Source organism: Nomascus leucogenys, chromosome 7b (assembly GCF_006542625.1).
Source record: "Nomascus leucogenys isolate Asia chromosome 7b, Asia_NLE_v1, whole genome shotgun sequence".
NCBI lineage: Eukaryota > Metazoa > Chordata > Mammalia > Primates > Hylobatidae > Nomascus > Nomascus leucogenys.
Window position 1 is genome coordinate 66,178,602 of NC_044387.1, and position 14,307 is coordinate 66,192,908.

General features: G+C 35.8%; 1 protein-coding gene across 2 annotated transcripts in view; it reads left to right on the plus strand.

Moving 5' to 3' along the window:
• SMAD1 (SMAD family member 1) overlaps positions 1-14,307 on the plus strand; it is a 75,677-nt gene that overhangs the window by 22,537 nt on the left and 38,833 nt on the right. For both annotated transcript variants that reach the window (XM_030816198.1, XM_030816197.1), the window contains exon 2: positions 10,078-10,652. In XM_030816198.1, coding sequence (XP_030672058.1) covers positions 10,253-10,652 — 400 coding nt within the window. In that variant the 5' untranslated portion in view covers positions 10,078-10,252. The remainder of the gene's footprint in view (positions 1-10,077; positions 10,653-14,307) is intronic.

Genomic DNA, 14,307 nt, shown 5'->3' on the forward strand with positions numbered 1-14,307 from the left:
TTGTATAGCAAATTTTAACTTGTTTTTTGCCTGTCTGCCTTAACCTTAAGGGTAGATATTTATCATTTTCCTTAAGGAGCTGTACAATAATCTTTCATGCTTTTTGTTAGGAACCATTTACAGTTCCTACTGTCTACTACTTATCATTGTGTTCTACTTGTTCTAGAGTTCTGTCTCCACCTGTCTTCATTTTTAGGGGTACTGTTTTTTAGGGGTACTATTTCTCTGTTTGGAAATGTGAGCGGATGGCAGTTTCTGCCTCAGCCCTCTTGCTGGGCCATTGTCTCATGTGGGTTGTCTGCTGTTCCACATTTAAGTAATAGTTATTTCAGCTTTATCAAAAGTTTGTAAGTTCCCAGTTCTTCTGGACTTCTGATTAATTCAGCCTGATTTTATTTAGGGTGAATGATTATGATTATGATCCCTTTTCCATTTTGTGAATTTTTCATCTTTTACCAATAAATCTCATTGCAATTCTTTGCTTACAAGATGGCTTGAAAGATGCAAGCAATGGTGGATTGCTCTTTATTGTTTTAAAATATTTATTGGCCTTAAATTGCTGAAATAATATGGTTTTTGCAACCTTTGTGTTTTTATGCATTTTTAACCCTACATCTTTAGTGTATATAATCTTCTGTGAATCTGTGGTTTCTATAAGTGTCAGGAATTTTTCAGGTGTCTTTATTATCCTTTGGAATCATGATCTACTTGGACAATTCCATCTTTGTTCGGACTATACAGTTGAGTACCTAAGTGAAATGGAGCAGGTTAGAAAAAAGTAGTTTGTTTTAGAGTAATGAGAATTACATTACAGGTCCCCTGGCATGTTCCCTTTTGACCTTTTTTGATGTTTTAATTTAAGCATCTCAAACAAGGCAAGAGTTGATTTCACCAGGCCTTGAATCCTATCCAAAATTGGATGTTAGGATAGATGACACATACATTTCAGTAATACTAATTAATATTGCCAGTTAATATTGATCACTTGCTACAACATGTCTCTGAGATATCTTGCATCTCCATGGCATCTAATGAGGTGTATTGTGAAATAGTTTCATATATTAAAAATACTGGAAAATAATATAAAAAATTAGCCAGGCATGGTGGTGGGTGCCTGTGGTCCTAGCTGCTCCGGAGGCTGAGGCAGGAGAATGGTGTGAACCCAGGAGGCGGAGGTTGCAGTGAGCCGAGATTGTGCCACTGCACTCCAGCCTGGGCGACAGAGCAAGACTCCGTCTCAAAAAAAAAAAAAAAAAAAAAAAAATGCTGAAGTACAAAATTCGTGCAGTTTGCTTATGATCACTCTGAAGCCCACCATAGGTCTACTCTGGGAGCTCAAGTCTTACTTTTTCTGTGTATTCACAAGACCAGTCTGTCTGTTCAAGAAGATATCTGGCGATGTAAGTCTGGAAATACGCACATAGGTGGTTTCGTTACTTGGAAATACTTGTTTCCAAAAAGAAAAAAAAGGTCAAACAATTTTTTTTTGAGGTGGAGTCTCAATCTGTCACCCAGGCTAGAGTTCAATGGCACAATCTTGGCTTACTGCAACCTCCACCTCCCTGTTCAAGTGATTCTCTTGCCTAAGCCTCCCAAGTAGCTGGGTCTAAAGGTGTACACCACCATGCCCAGCTTATTTTTGTATTTTTAGTAGATACAGTGTTTCACCATGTTGGCCAGGCTGATCTTGAACTCTTGACCGGTGATCCGCCCTCCTCGGTCTCCCAAAGTGCTGGGATTACAGGTGTGAGCCACCACGCCCGTCCGATCAAACAGAATTTTTATAAAGTTGTCTTTAAAAAAAAAAAAAAGAAAAGTATCCAGCTGTTAAACATTTTCAAAGTGAAGTTAATCAATACCCTGTACTTTTAGTTCCTTAATTCTTTGATCTTTGTGCCATGATTTTTTACTATTAGTTAAGAAAGAGTAATGAACCAAAGAACAAGAAGTAGGGGGAGAAAAGAGTTGCCTGCTTTATTTGACAATAGACCATTTATCTTCTGTTACTTGCCTTTCTTAAAGTACTGAGAGTTTTTGGATTATTTTCCCCCAGTCACTTTTTGTAGCCTGTATTTTTTATTCATTTTATTGAATAATACAATTATTCCCTCAGTATTTAATGGGAGCATTTATTTAGTCTGTTGAATTCCATACTGGTGCAAGAATTATAAAACAGCCTCTAGTCTGAAGCTGATACAGAGAGTGGTTGGACATTATTTGTCTCCTCATCTTTTTATTAAAGGTACTTGGGTTGTAACATTTGGTGGTTACTCCTTCCTTTAAAAAACAATTATATCTTCATATACAAATTAGAGTAATTAAAAAAAACTTGCTGTGGGAATTTGGGATCTGTAACATATTAAATGGAAGAGAGTGTATTTTGTTGATAATCACAGCAGTTGGATAATTTACTTGTTGCTTTACTAGATGAGGCCAAGGTGAAGAAAATGCCCATTTGTTCTGCAATTGGCTGATTAGGCTTCCTTTAAATATAAAGCAAGTTACGCAGCAGTTAAGAGTATTTTAACATTTTTTTCTTTTAATATTAAGGAATAACACGTAAGTTGGAAAATTAAATAGCCATGTCGAGTAGTATAAGAGTATTTTTCTAATTTCACTTCTGGCAGTTCTGATAGAAATCCTTCCCATGGGTGAGACTCCTTAGGAAAACGTTCTGAATTTAGAACACTGCTTTAAACTACATTATGTTTTTTTTTTACTTCTCAAACCAGATCACACTATAAATCCAACCTGATTTCTAAGTATAGATGTGGCTTGAGATAATGAATTTATTTTTGTGGGTTTTTTTTTTTTGTAATTAGCAAATATTTGCATGGAAAGCCTTTTTTAAAAAAATCAAAAGTTACATTTTTTCATTAAAGAATGAAAAGTTTAGAAAAGGAGGAGAGAGACACATTACTAATCTTCCAAACCCAGTCATGGTTAATATTTTCATATATTTACATAGTTGTTAATGGTACATATAACCAACCATTTTATGTTCTGCTTACAGTTTTCCCCAAATTATTACGTAGTCTTTATGAACATAATTTTTAAGGTCTGTATAATATTCCACTGAGTAGATGTATGCAGTTTACTTAGCTATTTTTCAATTATTAGATGTTTCTCTTTTTTTCCCTATTATAAATAATGCTCTGATGAAAATCTTTGTGCAAAAACTATTTCCCTTTCCAGTTCAGAATATTTCCTTAGAGTAAATTTCTGAAGATAAAGTTGCTGGAATAAAGATCTCAATATTTTTAAGGCTGCTGGGTTTTTTTTTTTTTTTACTAGATGAATACTTTTTTGTCAGTGTGAAATGTTTATATTTGGACAAGAGGGAAGGAAATCCCTGTTTGCTGACTCATGTTTTTATTTTGCACTTTAAACTGATAAGGCCACTTAGCTTTTGACATAAACTAAGGCAGGAAGTACAAAAAGGGGCAGAAAAAAAGTAGTTGTCTTGCCAAGGCCATAGTATCATGGACTCATTTGAGTTCTTCATATGAGGTAGGCTACCTGTTTGACTTGTATATTAATATTAAAAAATGCTTAGCTCAGGTAAAATTAGTCATCAGCCTGCATTTTGTTTTGTCTGTACATGTTTATATGCAAAGTGCTGTGATCCTTTCACTTTAATTTTTGTGAGTGGCCTCAAGACATGTACCACCTAACTGGCTTCTATAATGTTTGGATGCCCTTGGTTTAGAATTTTATTTTATTTTATTTTATTTTTTGCTCCCAGTATGAAGAAATCTTTCTGTATTGAAGATATTACCTTAGTTGTCTTTCTAAAATGTAGATCTAATCATGTTAATTCTCAGATTTAAAACCTTCCACTTGTCCATATAAGATTCTTCAGTTTTGCCCCTTCCTTCATATCAGCCTTGCATCATCTCCAGCTGGATTAAACCCTATCATTTCTATCATGTGTTTGTTGGAACAAGCCATTTGGAAAAGTGGTTTAAAAATTCTGGCTCTAGAGCCAGGCAAAATGGGTTCAGATCCAGGTTCTGCCACTTATAGCTGTCTATATAACTTTGGACAAGATGCTTAACTATTCTATATTTTATTTTCCTTACATGTAAAATAAAGAAAATGATAGTATTTACTTCACAGTAAATACTAAGGTATTGTTGCTAAGATTAAACTGGTTAATAGATAAACAGCAGTGAACAGTGTTTGTCAAGTAATGAACACACAAAATGTTTGCTCTATTGTTTTGCAAAATTCTACTTATCCTTTAAGTCTGTTTTCTCTTGGAAAAAAATGTTCTGAAATCTCTAGAATTGTTCTTTCCTTTTCCGTTTTTATATATTATTGTTTGTCTTAGTTTGTAGGCCGCTATAACAAAATACCATATAGACTAAGTGGCTTATAAACAACAGAAATTTATTTCTCAAAGTTATAGTAACTGGGAAATCCAAGATCAAGGTACCTGGATGGCCTCTTCTCACTGTAACCTCATATGGTGGAAGGGAGGAGAGGTGTCTCTGGGATCTCTTTTATAAGGGCACTAATTCCATTTATGGGAGCTCCATCCTCATGACCTAATCACCTCCCAAAGGGCTCACCTTCTAATTCTGTCACCTTTGGGGTTAGGATTTCAACATGTGAATTTAGGGAGGGGATACAAATATTCAGACCAGAGTGTTGTTGATACTTGTTTTATAGCCTTTATCACATGATATTAGAGTTAGTTAATAGTAGGTAAATGCACAGCACATGGGCCTCCTCTTCGGTTATTCTTGTGCCCATGGGCAATGGTATAATCGTAGTATTTCTTCTGACTGAGTCCCTGGAAGGTCACCTAATAACACATCTCAGCAAAGTCCTTTAGAATTAGCATGCAGGTTAGCAATTTGCTTTATGGGAGTTAGTTGTTTACACGCTGGCTTTCCCAGTGGATTGTGAGCTCCTCCAGTATGTTAGACATGTTTGCCTCTGTGTCTCCTGTGTCTAGCACTGTGCTAGGCATACTTAGCAGGTGCTTAATACAACTTTGTTGAATGAATGTTGATTTGAATAGTTAAAAATCTGAAATGGTGGTTCTTACATACTACATTACCCAACACTCTTGCCTTAAATAAGTACGCCCAAGTGATTTTGGGGGTATTTGTTTAAATGTATTTGTTACATATTTTAAAGTAGCCCCAAGTTATTTTGATACAAACTTAGCCATTCTGTTTAAAAATTATTGCTTAAAATGTTAAAAAGCTGTTTTTGAAGAAGAGATGGACATATAGAATATGAAGAAATACACTCCCTCTATAAATTGTTCCTAGAAGCCTAGAAAAAAGTTCTTGTTCTTTTGCAAAACTAACCTTTTAGTAAAAGGAAATTATCATATCAATAGGTACACTCTGACCAAGTGTGACTTTTGATAATAGCATAGTTTTGTTTTCTCTTTCCTTTAATGTTAAATGAAAATAATACCAACTTCAAAAAAACTAGTAAATTTGGATGAACTCTTTAAAAAGGAAAACAGCGGACGCCCTGTAGCCTCCCAAATAGAGTTGATGCTCCATATTTGGCTTTCTAAGTTCTTCAGGGAGCTAAATTATTCATCAGGCATTTAGTGAGAATCAGCTATGTGCCAGCTACTATGCCAAGTTCCAAAGGTAAGAAAATAATAAGTTGGAGTCCTACATCGTTTCCTGTAGTGAAGATGACAGATGTGTAGATGATCACAATGTAGCTATAGACATGCACAGTTTGCCGTGACAGCAATTTATAATAATTATATTTTTTAATTTCTGAGGCTCACTAATGATTTCTGCATTCTAATCCATTTGTTGGTAATTTGTGCCTTCTCTTTTTTATTTATCAGTTTTGCTAGGGATTTATCCAATTTTATTAGTATTTTCAAAGAATCAACTTTGATTTTATAGGTTTTCTTTAGTATGCTTTAAATTTCTGCTTTCATTTTCTTCTACTTTCTTTGGGTTTATTTTTCCTTCTAAAAAATCTTTGGTGGGTATTAGAGTGTTAGTTTTCAGCTTTTTTCCTTTTCTAATACATGCATTGAAGACTACAAATTTCCCTCTGTGCCTTGAGCCACATCCTGCATTTTTGATGTGATATTTTTACAATTATTCAGTTAGAAATATTTTCTGTTTCTGCTGTAATTTCTTCTTTGACCCTTGGGTTATTTTAAAGTTTGGTTCTTTTCAATAACAATGTTTTTATTGATTTCTTAGTTATACTAAAATCAAAGAATATATTCTATATGATTTTAGTATTTTGATACGGATTGAGATTTGCTTTGTTGTTCATTATATGGTCAATTTCAGTAAGTATTCCTTGTGTATTTGAAAGTGTTATGAATTGTACAGTTGTTGAGTGCTGTGATAATATGTATATGAATTGGATCAAGTTTTTAAACACTTTTTTTCTGTATCTATTGATTTTTGTTTGTTTTATCATTTACTATGTTAATCTCCCACTAGGATTGTGGGTTTGCCTGTCATTGTAATTGTTAGTCTTTTGCTTTATGAATTTGAGGCTGTTATTATTTACATAAAATTTGGAATTTAAAAACTACATGGTGGCTCAACTCGTCACTATAAAATGTCCTTTTTTTCTTTTTTTTCTTTAAAAATCTCTGGTGATACCTCTTATTTTTAAAGTCAATTTTATCCGAATGGGTAGCTATGCCAACTTTTTGGGTAGAATATGCATATTATATATTTTTCCACTCTTTTTGCTTTCAATATTGTGTTCTTATATTTAATGTGTGTCTCTTTTAAGTACAATATAGTTAAATAGTGTTCCCCACAACTCTTAGTTGTCATATTTTAGTCATTTATATTTAAGTAATTGCTTATACTTTGGGATTATATCTAAATCTTACTATTTTCTGTTTGTCTCATCTGTTGTCTCCTTTTCATATGTTTTGCATTAATCATTTTTAAAATTTTTATTTGGTTTTTAGAGGCAGGTCTCACTCTGTCACTCAGGTTGGAATGCAGTGGCATGATCATAACGCCTATCCTAACTCCTAGGCTCAAGCAGTCCTCCTGCCTCTGCCCCCTGAGTGGCTGAGACTACAGGCACATGCCACCTTGCTGGACTACATTTTTACTTCTTGTAGAGATAGGGTCTGCCTGTGCTGCCCAGGCTACTCTGGAACTCCTCAAGCTATCCTCCTACCTTGGCCTCCCAGAGTGCTGGGATTACAGGCATGATCCACCACACTGGGCCAATCATATATATTTTTTTAATTCCATATTTTTAACCCATCTATTAGCTTGTTATAATTTGTAACTTACTCTCTCAGTTGTTGCTTTATTATGACATGAATTCATAACTTATTATACTAATAGTAAATTATACTTTACCATGGTCTGGATAACACAAGGACCTTAGAATGCTAACTTCATATATGTCTTTTTGCTGTTGCCATACATTTTAATTGTACATATATTTTAAACATCACAAGACATTCCTATTGTTGTTTTGTGAAATCAGTATTCATTTAAACTTACCCTTATTTCACCTTCAGGAGCTCTTCCTCATTTCCTGCAGTTCTTTGCTTATTTCTAGAGTCTTTTTCCTTCTGCCTGAAGAATTCCTGTTAGTATTTCTTTTAGTGACAATCTGCTGTAAACCACTTCTCTCAGATTTTGATTGTTGGAAAGCATCGTTATTTCACAATCATTTTTTGAATGTGTTTTTCCTCTAAATGTAGAATTTTAAGCTACCAGCTATTTACATTTGGTACTAACGATGTCATTTCATTGTCTTCTGGTTTCCATTGTTTATGCTGAAATGTCAGCTGTCAACCTGATTGTACTTACTTGAAGGTAATGTGCCTTTTTAAAGAGTTTTGTCTTAGGTTTTCAGGAATGTTACTGTAATATGACACATTGAAATTTGTGGATTTCTCTGTATGTATCCTTGGAAGGTGTAGGGCTTCGTGAATGTATGGTTAGATGTCTATTGACAGTTTTGGAAAAATCCTTGGCTAGTATCTAAAAATATTGCTCTGTTAGTCTTTCTTCTTTTCTTTTAAAACTACTTACGCAGTGCTAGACCTTTTACTAGAGCCATTATGTCTCCTCAGTTCTTTATTTTTCATTTTTTCCCTCTCTTTGCATTAGTATGAGCATTTTTTACCAATCTTGCTGCTCACTAATCTTTTATTCTACTATATCTAACCTGTTGTTAAGTTCATCCTATTTAAAGTCTTATTAGTTATATTTTTCAGTTCTAGAATTTTTATTTCATTCTTCTTTATAGATTCCAGTTCTCTGTTAAAATCTTCAACCTTGTCTTCTCTTTCCTTGACATATTAAGTAGTAATCATTAATAATTTAAAGTCTGTTTCTGGTAACTCCATTACCTGGGTCACCCCTTAGGTCTGTTTCTATTCTGTTTTGTTTTGGTCATTTGGTCCTCTTTCTTGGTATGCTTGATAACTTTTGGTTCATTGCTATATACTGTGAATTTAAAATTGTAGTGGCTAAGGTTGATGTTGTCTTCCTCTATAGAGAATTTGTTTTTCTTCTGGCAAGCTGTTAGAGAGCAATACCCATCACCTAGACCAAGGCTAGGATTAAGATGATTCTAGGTTGGTTGTAAAGACTGATCTGTTTCATTTTTGCCCTTAGACTGGGGCATATTCCTCCAGGAGATTCCATTGAAAGCCTAGACTATTTACCAGGGTTTCTCCGCAGCAGGCCCTCAACTCCATTTGTTGTTGTGTTGTTATTTTGGGGTTCCTCAGCACTATGAGTCTACTAGAAGCTCTGCTTAGTTTTTAGCCTCTTAGTTACCTCTTTCTGCTTGGCTCCTAGACCTTTTGCTGCTCATAGCATAGCTATTGGCAAATCCCTGGAAAGAAAGAGTGGTGACGAATATTCAGCTCACTTCATTGCATTTCCCTTCTCTCCAGGATCTTGGCCCCCTCAAGTCCTGAGTGCCTTGGTTCCTCTTTGATGCCTTTAAAAAGCTGGGCTTTTGTTTGTTTTCTGGCTTGTTTGGAAGGAGGTTGGTCTGATAGGTGCTACTCCAGTTTAGCCAGGGTTTGTACAAAGTTAACCTCCTTAACCTTTTTCACATTTTATGTTTTCATGTGCTAAAGAGTAAATAGAAAGTTTAAATGAGGCAACTTGGCTAAAGAATTTGGTACAGTATGTGTCCATGTGCTTTATTGCTTTTATGTCAATAAACAGCAAAATTTTTTAAAGCAAGAGATGTATTTCCTATCCTATTTGCCCTGTAGCCCATAGACACAGGCTTGTTCACTGAAGAAATACCCTAAAATATTACTACATTTATATAATAGGAATTTTCTTTTAGCCTAAGAAATATTTGTAGAACAAACCAAAAAACAGATATTACACTAATATTTTTTTTTCTCCCTGTTGCTTTCAGTTTTTGTTGATTGAGGTGTTTTGAAATATATTTTTAGAGGTTATAAACGAATCTAAAATATTACAGTATCTTTTGAGAACTTGGACTTTTTAACTTTGTTGCTTTTATCCCAGAGCTTTTGCTAACAGTGGCTTACTTTTTAAACTGCTTCTCAGTTTACTCATCTGTAAAGTGGCAGCAGTTGTATTGCCTAACCCAAAGGATTGTGAAAAGCATTAAATGCTATATATTCTGCTTTGGTTGCCATAATAAAAGATCATAGACTGGGTGGCTTAAATAACAAATAGATTTTCTCTTTGTTCTGGAGTCTGGAAAGTCCAAGATCAAGGTTCTGGACAATACAGGCTCTGGTGAGGGCTCTCTTCCTGGCTTACAGATGATTGCCTTCTTGCAGTACCCTCAGTGTGTGTGCATAGAGGCTGGAGGAGGGAGATAGCAATCTTAAGACCACCAGTCCTATCAGATGAGGGCCCCACCCTGATGACCTTATTTAACTTTAATTACTTTCTTAGAGGCTCCATCTCCAAATATAGTCATACTGAGAGTTAGGGCTTCCGCATATGAATTTTAGGGATCACAATTCAGTCCACAGCATACTGTATCACATAAAAGCACTTAAAATAGTACCTAGCACATGGTGATTAATAAATTTGGTTGTATGGTAAAGATGATTCTAACCATTCTTTTTTTCTTTTGTAGGTGCTGACTGGGTTACTTTTTTAAACATTAGGAATGGTAATTTCTACTTTTCTGGACTTCAAACTAAGAAGTTAAAGAGACTTCTCTGTAAATAAACAAATCTCTTCTGCTGTCCTTTGCATTTGGAGACGGCTTTATTTCACCATATCCAAGGAGTATAACTAGTGCTGTCATTATGAATGTGACAAGTTTATTTTCCTTTACAAGTCCAGCTGTGAAGAGACTTCTTGGGTGGAAACAGGGCGATGAAGAAGAAAAATGGGCAGAGAAAGCTGTTGATGCTTTGGTGAAAAAACTGAAGAAAAAGAAAGGTGCTATGGAGGAACTGGAAAAGGCTTTGAGCTGCCCAGGGCAACCGAGTAACTGTGTCACCATTCCCCGCTCTCTGGATGGCAGGCTGCAAGTCTCCCACCGGAAGGGACTGCCTCATGTCATTTACTGCCGTGTGTGGCGCTGGCCCGATCTTCAGAGCCACCATGAACTAAAACCACTGGAATGCTGTGAGTTTCCTTTTGGTTCCAAGCAGAAGGAGGTCTGCATCAATCCCTACCACTATAAGCGAGTAGAAAGCCCTGGTAAGTGAGTTATTTTATGTTGATGTGCTTTGTGTGCCCAGTACTGGATTTGTGTTGTTTAGAACATCAAAATAATCCCTTTCCTTGTTTTTAGTTGTAATTTAAAAATATTAGGGGAAACTGTGTGTGTGTGTCTGTGTGAATGCAAGAGAGAAGGCCCTTGAGTGTTTCATACATTTTAACAGCATAGTCATCTCTAGTCAACATTATGTCTTGGGAGCAGGCTATGACAATTGTCATTGCAGTACTAATACCTCTAATTTTTAATAAATTGTTTTCTTTCTAAATTTATTTTTTATGTCTCTCATGGTTCTCTGCATTTCTCTAGATAAAGTTAGCTATGAATTGTATTCTAAGGGAAGAAAATTAGGAAAGAAATGCATTATTGCTTTCTATATGCTTGAGGGAAGTACATCATGAGGGTAGTTGCCAGTGACTTAAACCATTTTGAACTTAAGAACAGCACTTTTTATCATCTCTGGTGGAATTTTGCTGTGGCATATTTCCTGTGGTGAATATGAAGGAATTATATCCTTCTATGGAATCATTTGATACTATTACTTAATGAAATATACCCAGTTTTTACATGTATAGTCTTTTGGGAGGATACAGTAAAGGATGTATTTTAAAATTTGTACGGTTTTGCCCTCAAGTTAGAATCTACATTCTAGACAGTTGGATCATTGGAAAGTGATTAGATATTCAAGCACTTAAATGTCTCATTGTCGATTGGGACCAATTTTGTTGATGGATTGGCTGTTAATAGTTCCTGGGTTACTAAGGCTGTATATTAGAATCACATGGCTCTCCTCCCAGAAATCCTGATCCTGGGATAGCCTGGTAATCTTTGTTTCTAACAAGTACTTCAGGTGTTACTGATGTAGCTATTGGATTGGTGTTTGGGAATTACTAAACTAGATCATGTAATAACATGGTTTTCAAATAAAAGGCATTCTGTATTTTTGTGGAATATTTAAGACATATTTTAAAAAAAAGATTTTAAAGACCAATAGTATAACAAACATCTTTGTATCCACTACTCATTTTAAGAAATAAAAGATTACGTGTAAACTGGAACCCCTGTTTTTGCTCCTCTGATTCTGCTCCCTTTGGTAACGACTGTTCTGAATCTGACGCTTATCATTCTCATGCATGTTTTTATACTGTTACTACATACGTATGAGTCCATGACAATACGTAATATTTTATATATTTAAAAATGTTACATAATATTGGAGTTTCTTTGTACAACTTGTTTATGTTCATCCAACATTACGTTTTTGTGATTTCTAGATTATATACTTTAGGATTACCTTGTTAAGTCCTGTGAAAAACACTTTGGGAATTTATTGGAATTTCATTGATTTCATTTGGGGAAGATTGGCATAGTATGCTCTTGAGCATAATATTATTTAGTGCACTTTTAAGTTTCTCCATACAGCTCCTGCACATCTTAGATTTATTTCTAGATAACTGATTTTTATTGTATCCTTTTAAAAGTTACATTTTGTTACAGTTGCTCTTGGCTAAGAGAGCATTGCCTTTTTTCTACAACTGTGCTGAATTCTCCTTACCAGTTCCAATATAGACATTCTTTACTGCTTGTTATATCAGCTGTGATGCAGTGTTCTTTTTTCTAAACCCAGCACAGAGGTACATGTCCCTCTTCTAGCCAGAAATGGAAATGGAGCTAAGAGTTTTGGAGAGTAAAATGTAGTAGATAAGTAATATGTACCAGCAATATTATTTAGGCACATGATTTTTTTGATCCTCGTAGTAACCTTAAAAAGTATTAATACATAGGGAAGATTTTAATTCTACTCCATATGTGATGAAACTGAGGCCCCTACAAATTAAGTGCCCTGTGTTAGAACTAGAAAATAGAGGTGTTTGACATGAAAGCCAAAATTCACTATTTAAAAAACACTATGAATATGTCTTCTCCATCCATACTCCCCCTCACCCTGCGCTAGCCTTCCAGCATTTCATCTTACAATGCAGCAACTGCCTCCTGACTGGTCACCCCCTTCAGTCCATTGTCTACAGAAAGGGATCTTTTAAGATGCAGACATGATCCTCTTGTTGTCCTGCTTTTCCCTACTGTTGAGAAGTCCTCTAGAGAGGTCTGCACATTCTGGTCCTTGCCTCCCTTTCCAACTTCCTTTGTACTCTTGCATGCTTTGTGTGCTTGAGTTCTCTGGAAACATTCCACGCACGTTTCCGCTATCTGTACCTGTTTCTCCTCCCTCTTTGCCTAGCCCACTCTTATTTATCGTTCGTGTCTAGCACATGGTCATTACTTAATAAACTAAGTAATTGTGTGATGGAGGTCAGTTTCTTTGGGAAACCTTTCTTGATACCTCCTTCTTCACACATATCTCCCTACTCCTCTTGGGGAGGTTAGGTTTCATTTCCCATAGCAACCTGAATTTCTTTAGAACGTTCTTCACACTTGTAATGATTGTTCTGTTGGTCTTCTCTGCAAGATAGTAAATAAAGCTCCATGAGGGCAGGGACTATGTGTATTATTAGCATCTCCATATTTAGCAACAAGCATAATTTGATAAATTTTTGCTGTTAAATGGTAATGCTGATTTTTAATTTAATATCGTCATTTGGCCATTTTTTTAGAGCTGAATTTTCAGTTTGTCTATACCTTTTGACCATCTTCTTCCCTTCTTTGGTCATTTTATGGCTATTACACCTCTGATACAAGTTGAAATGTTAAAACCAATACTGAGATGAATTTGTTACTCTTAATAACATATGCGCTAATAAAATAATGGGGAAGAGGTGGAAAACTGGCTTACATAGGCATTTTTCGACTCCACAAATGCCATTTCAGCCTCTCCTTTACCCAGGAGTCTTGTGAATCATGGATAGAATAGAACAATTCTGGAAAACCTGGAGGCTGAGGCTAAGATCTATTTAATTTGAACATATCAAGATTTTATGTATATTTTTCACATTGTGAAGTGACCGATGTGGGAATTGGAACAAAGGGCTTTTTCCAGAGACCACTATGAAGCAGTCCCTGTACCTTCTGAAGAGAAACTCTACTAAATCAAAGTGCAAGAGGCAGCCAGATGTGGTGGTACATGCCTGTAGTCTCAGCTACTCAGGAGGCTGAGGTGGGAGGATCACTGGAACCCCAGAGTTGAAGGCTGCAGCACACTATGATCGTGCCTGTAAATAGCCATTACGTTCTAGCCTGGGCAGTGTAGTGAGACTCTGTCTCAGCAAAATAAAGTTAAAAAAAAATGCAACATAGTAAAACCCCATCTCCTAAAAATACAAAAATAAGCCTGGCGAGGTGGGGGGCACCTGTAATCCCAGCTACTCGGGAGGCCGAGGCAGGAAAATCACTTGAACCTGAGAGGCACAGGTTGTAGTGAGCCGAGATCATGCCATTGGACTCCAGCCTGGGGGACAAGAGTGAAACTCCATCTCAAAAAAAAAAAAAAAAAAGTGCAAGGGGACTTAGCCCCTCACACTGCCAGAAGTGAAGCCCTCTATAAAGCTGTACAGAGTACACCTGGGTATTGTTTCTGTGAAATCAGAAAAAGGGGGTCTGGAATTCTAAGCTGCACATATACACAGCTCAACACTGAATTATTTTGAACTTTGTCATTATTTTACCTCTGATGAAGTATCT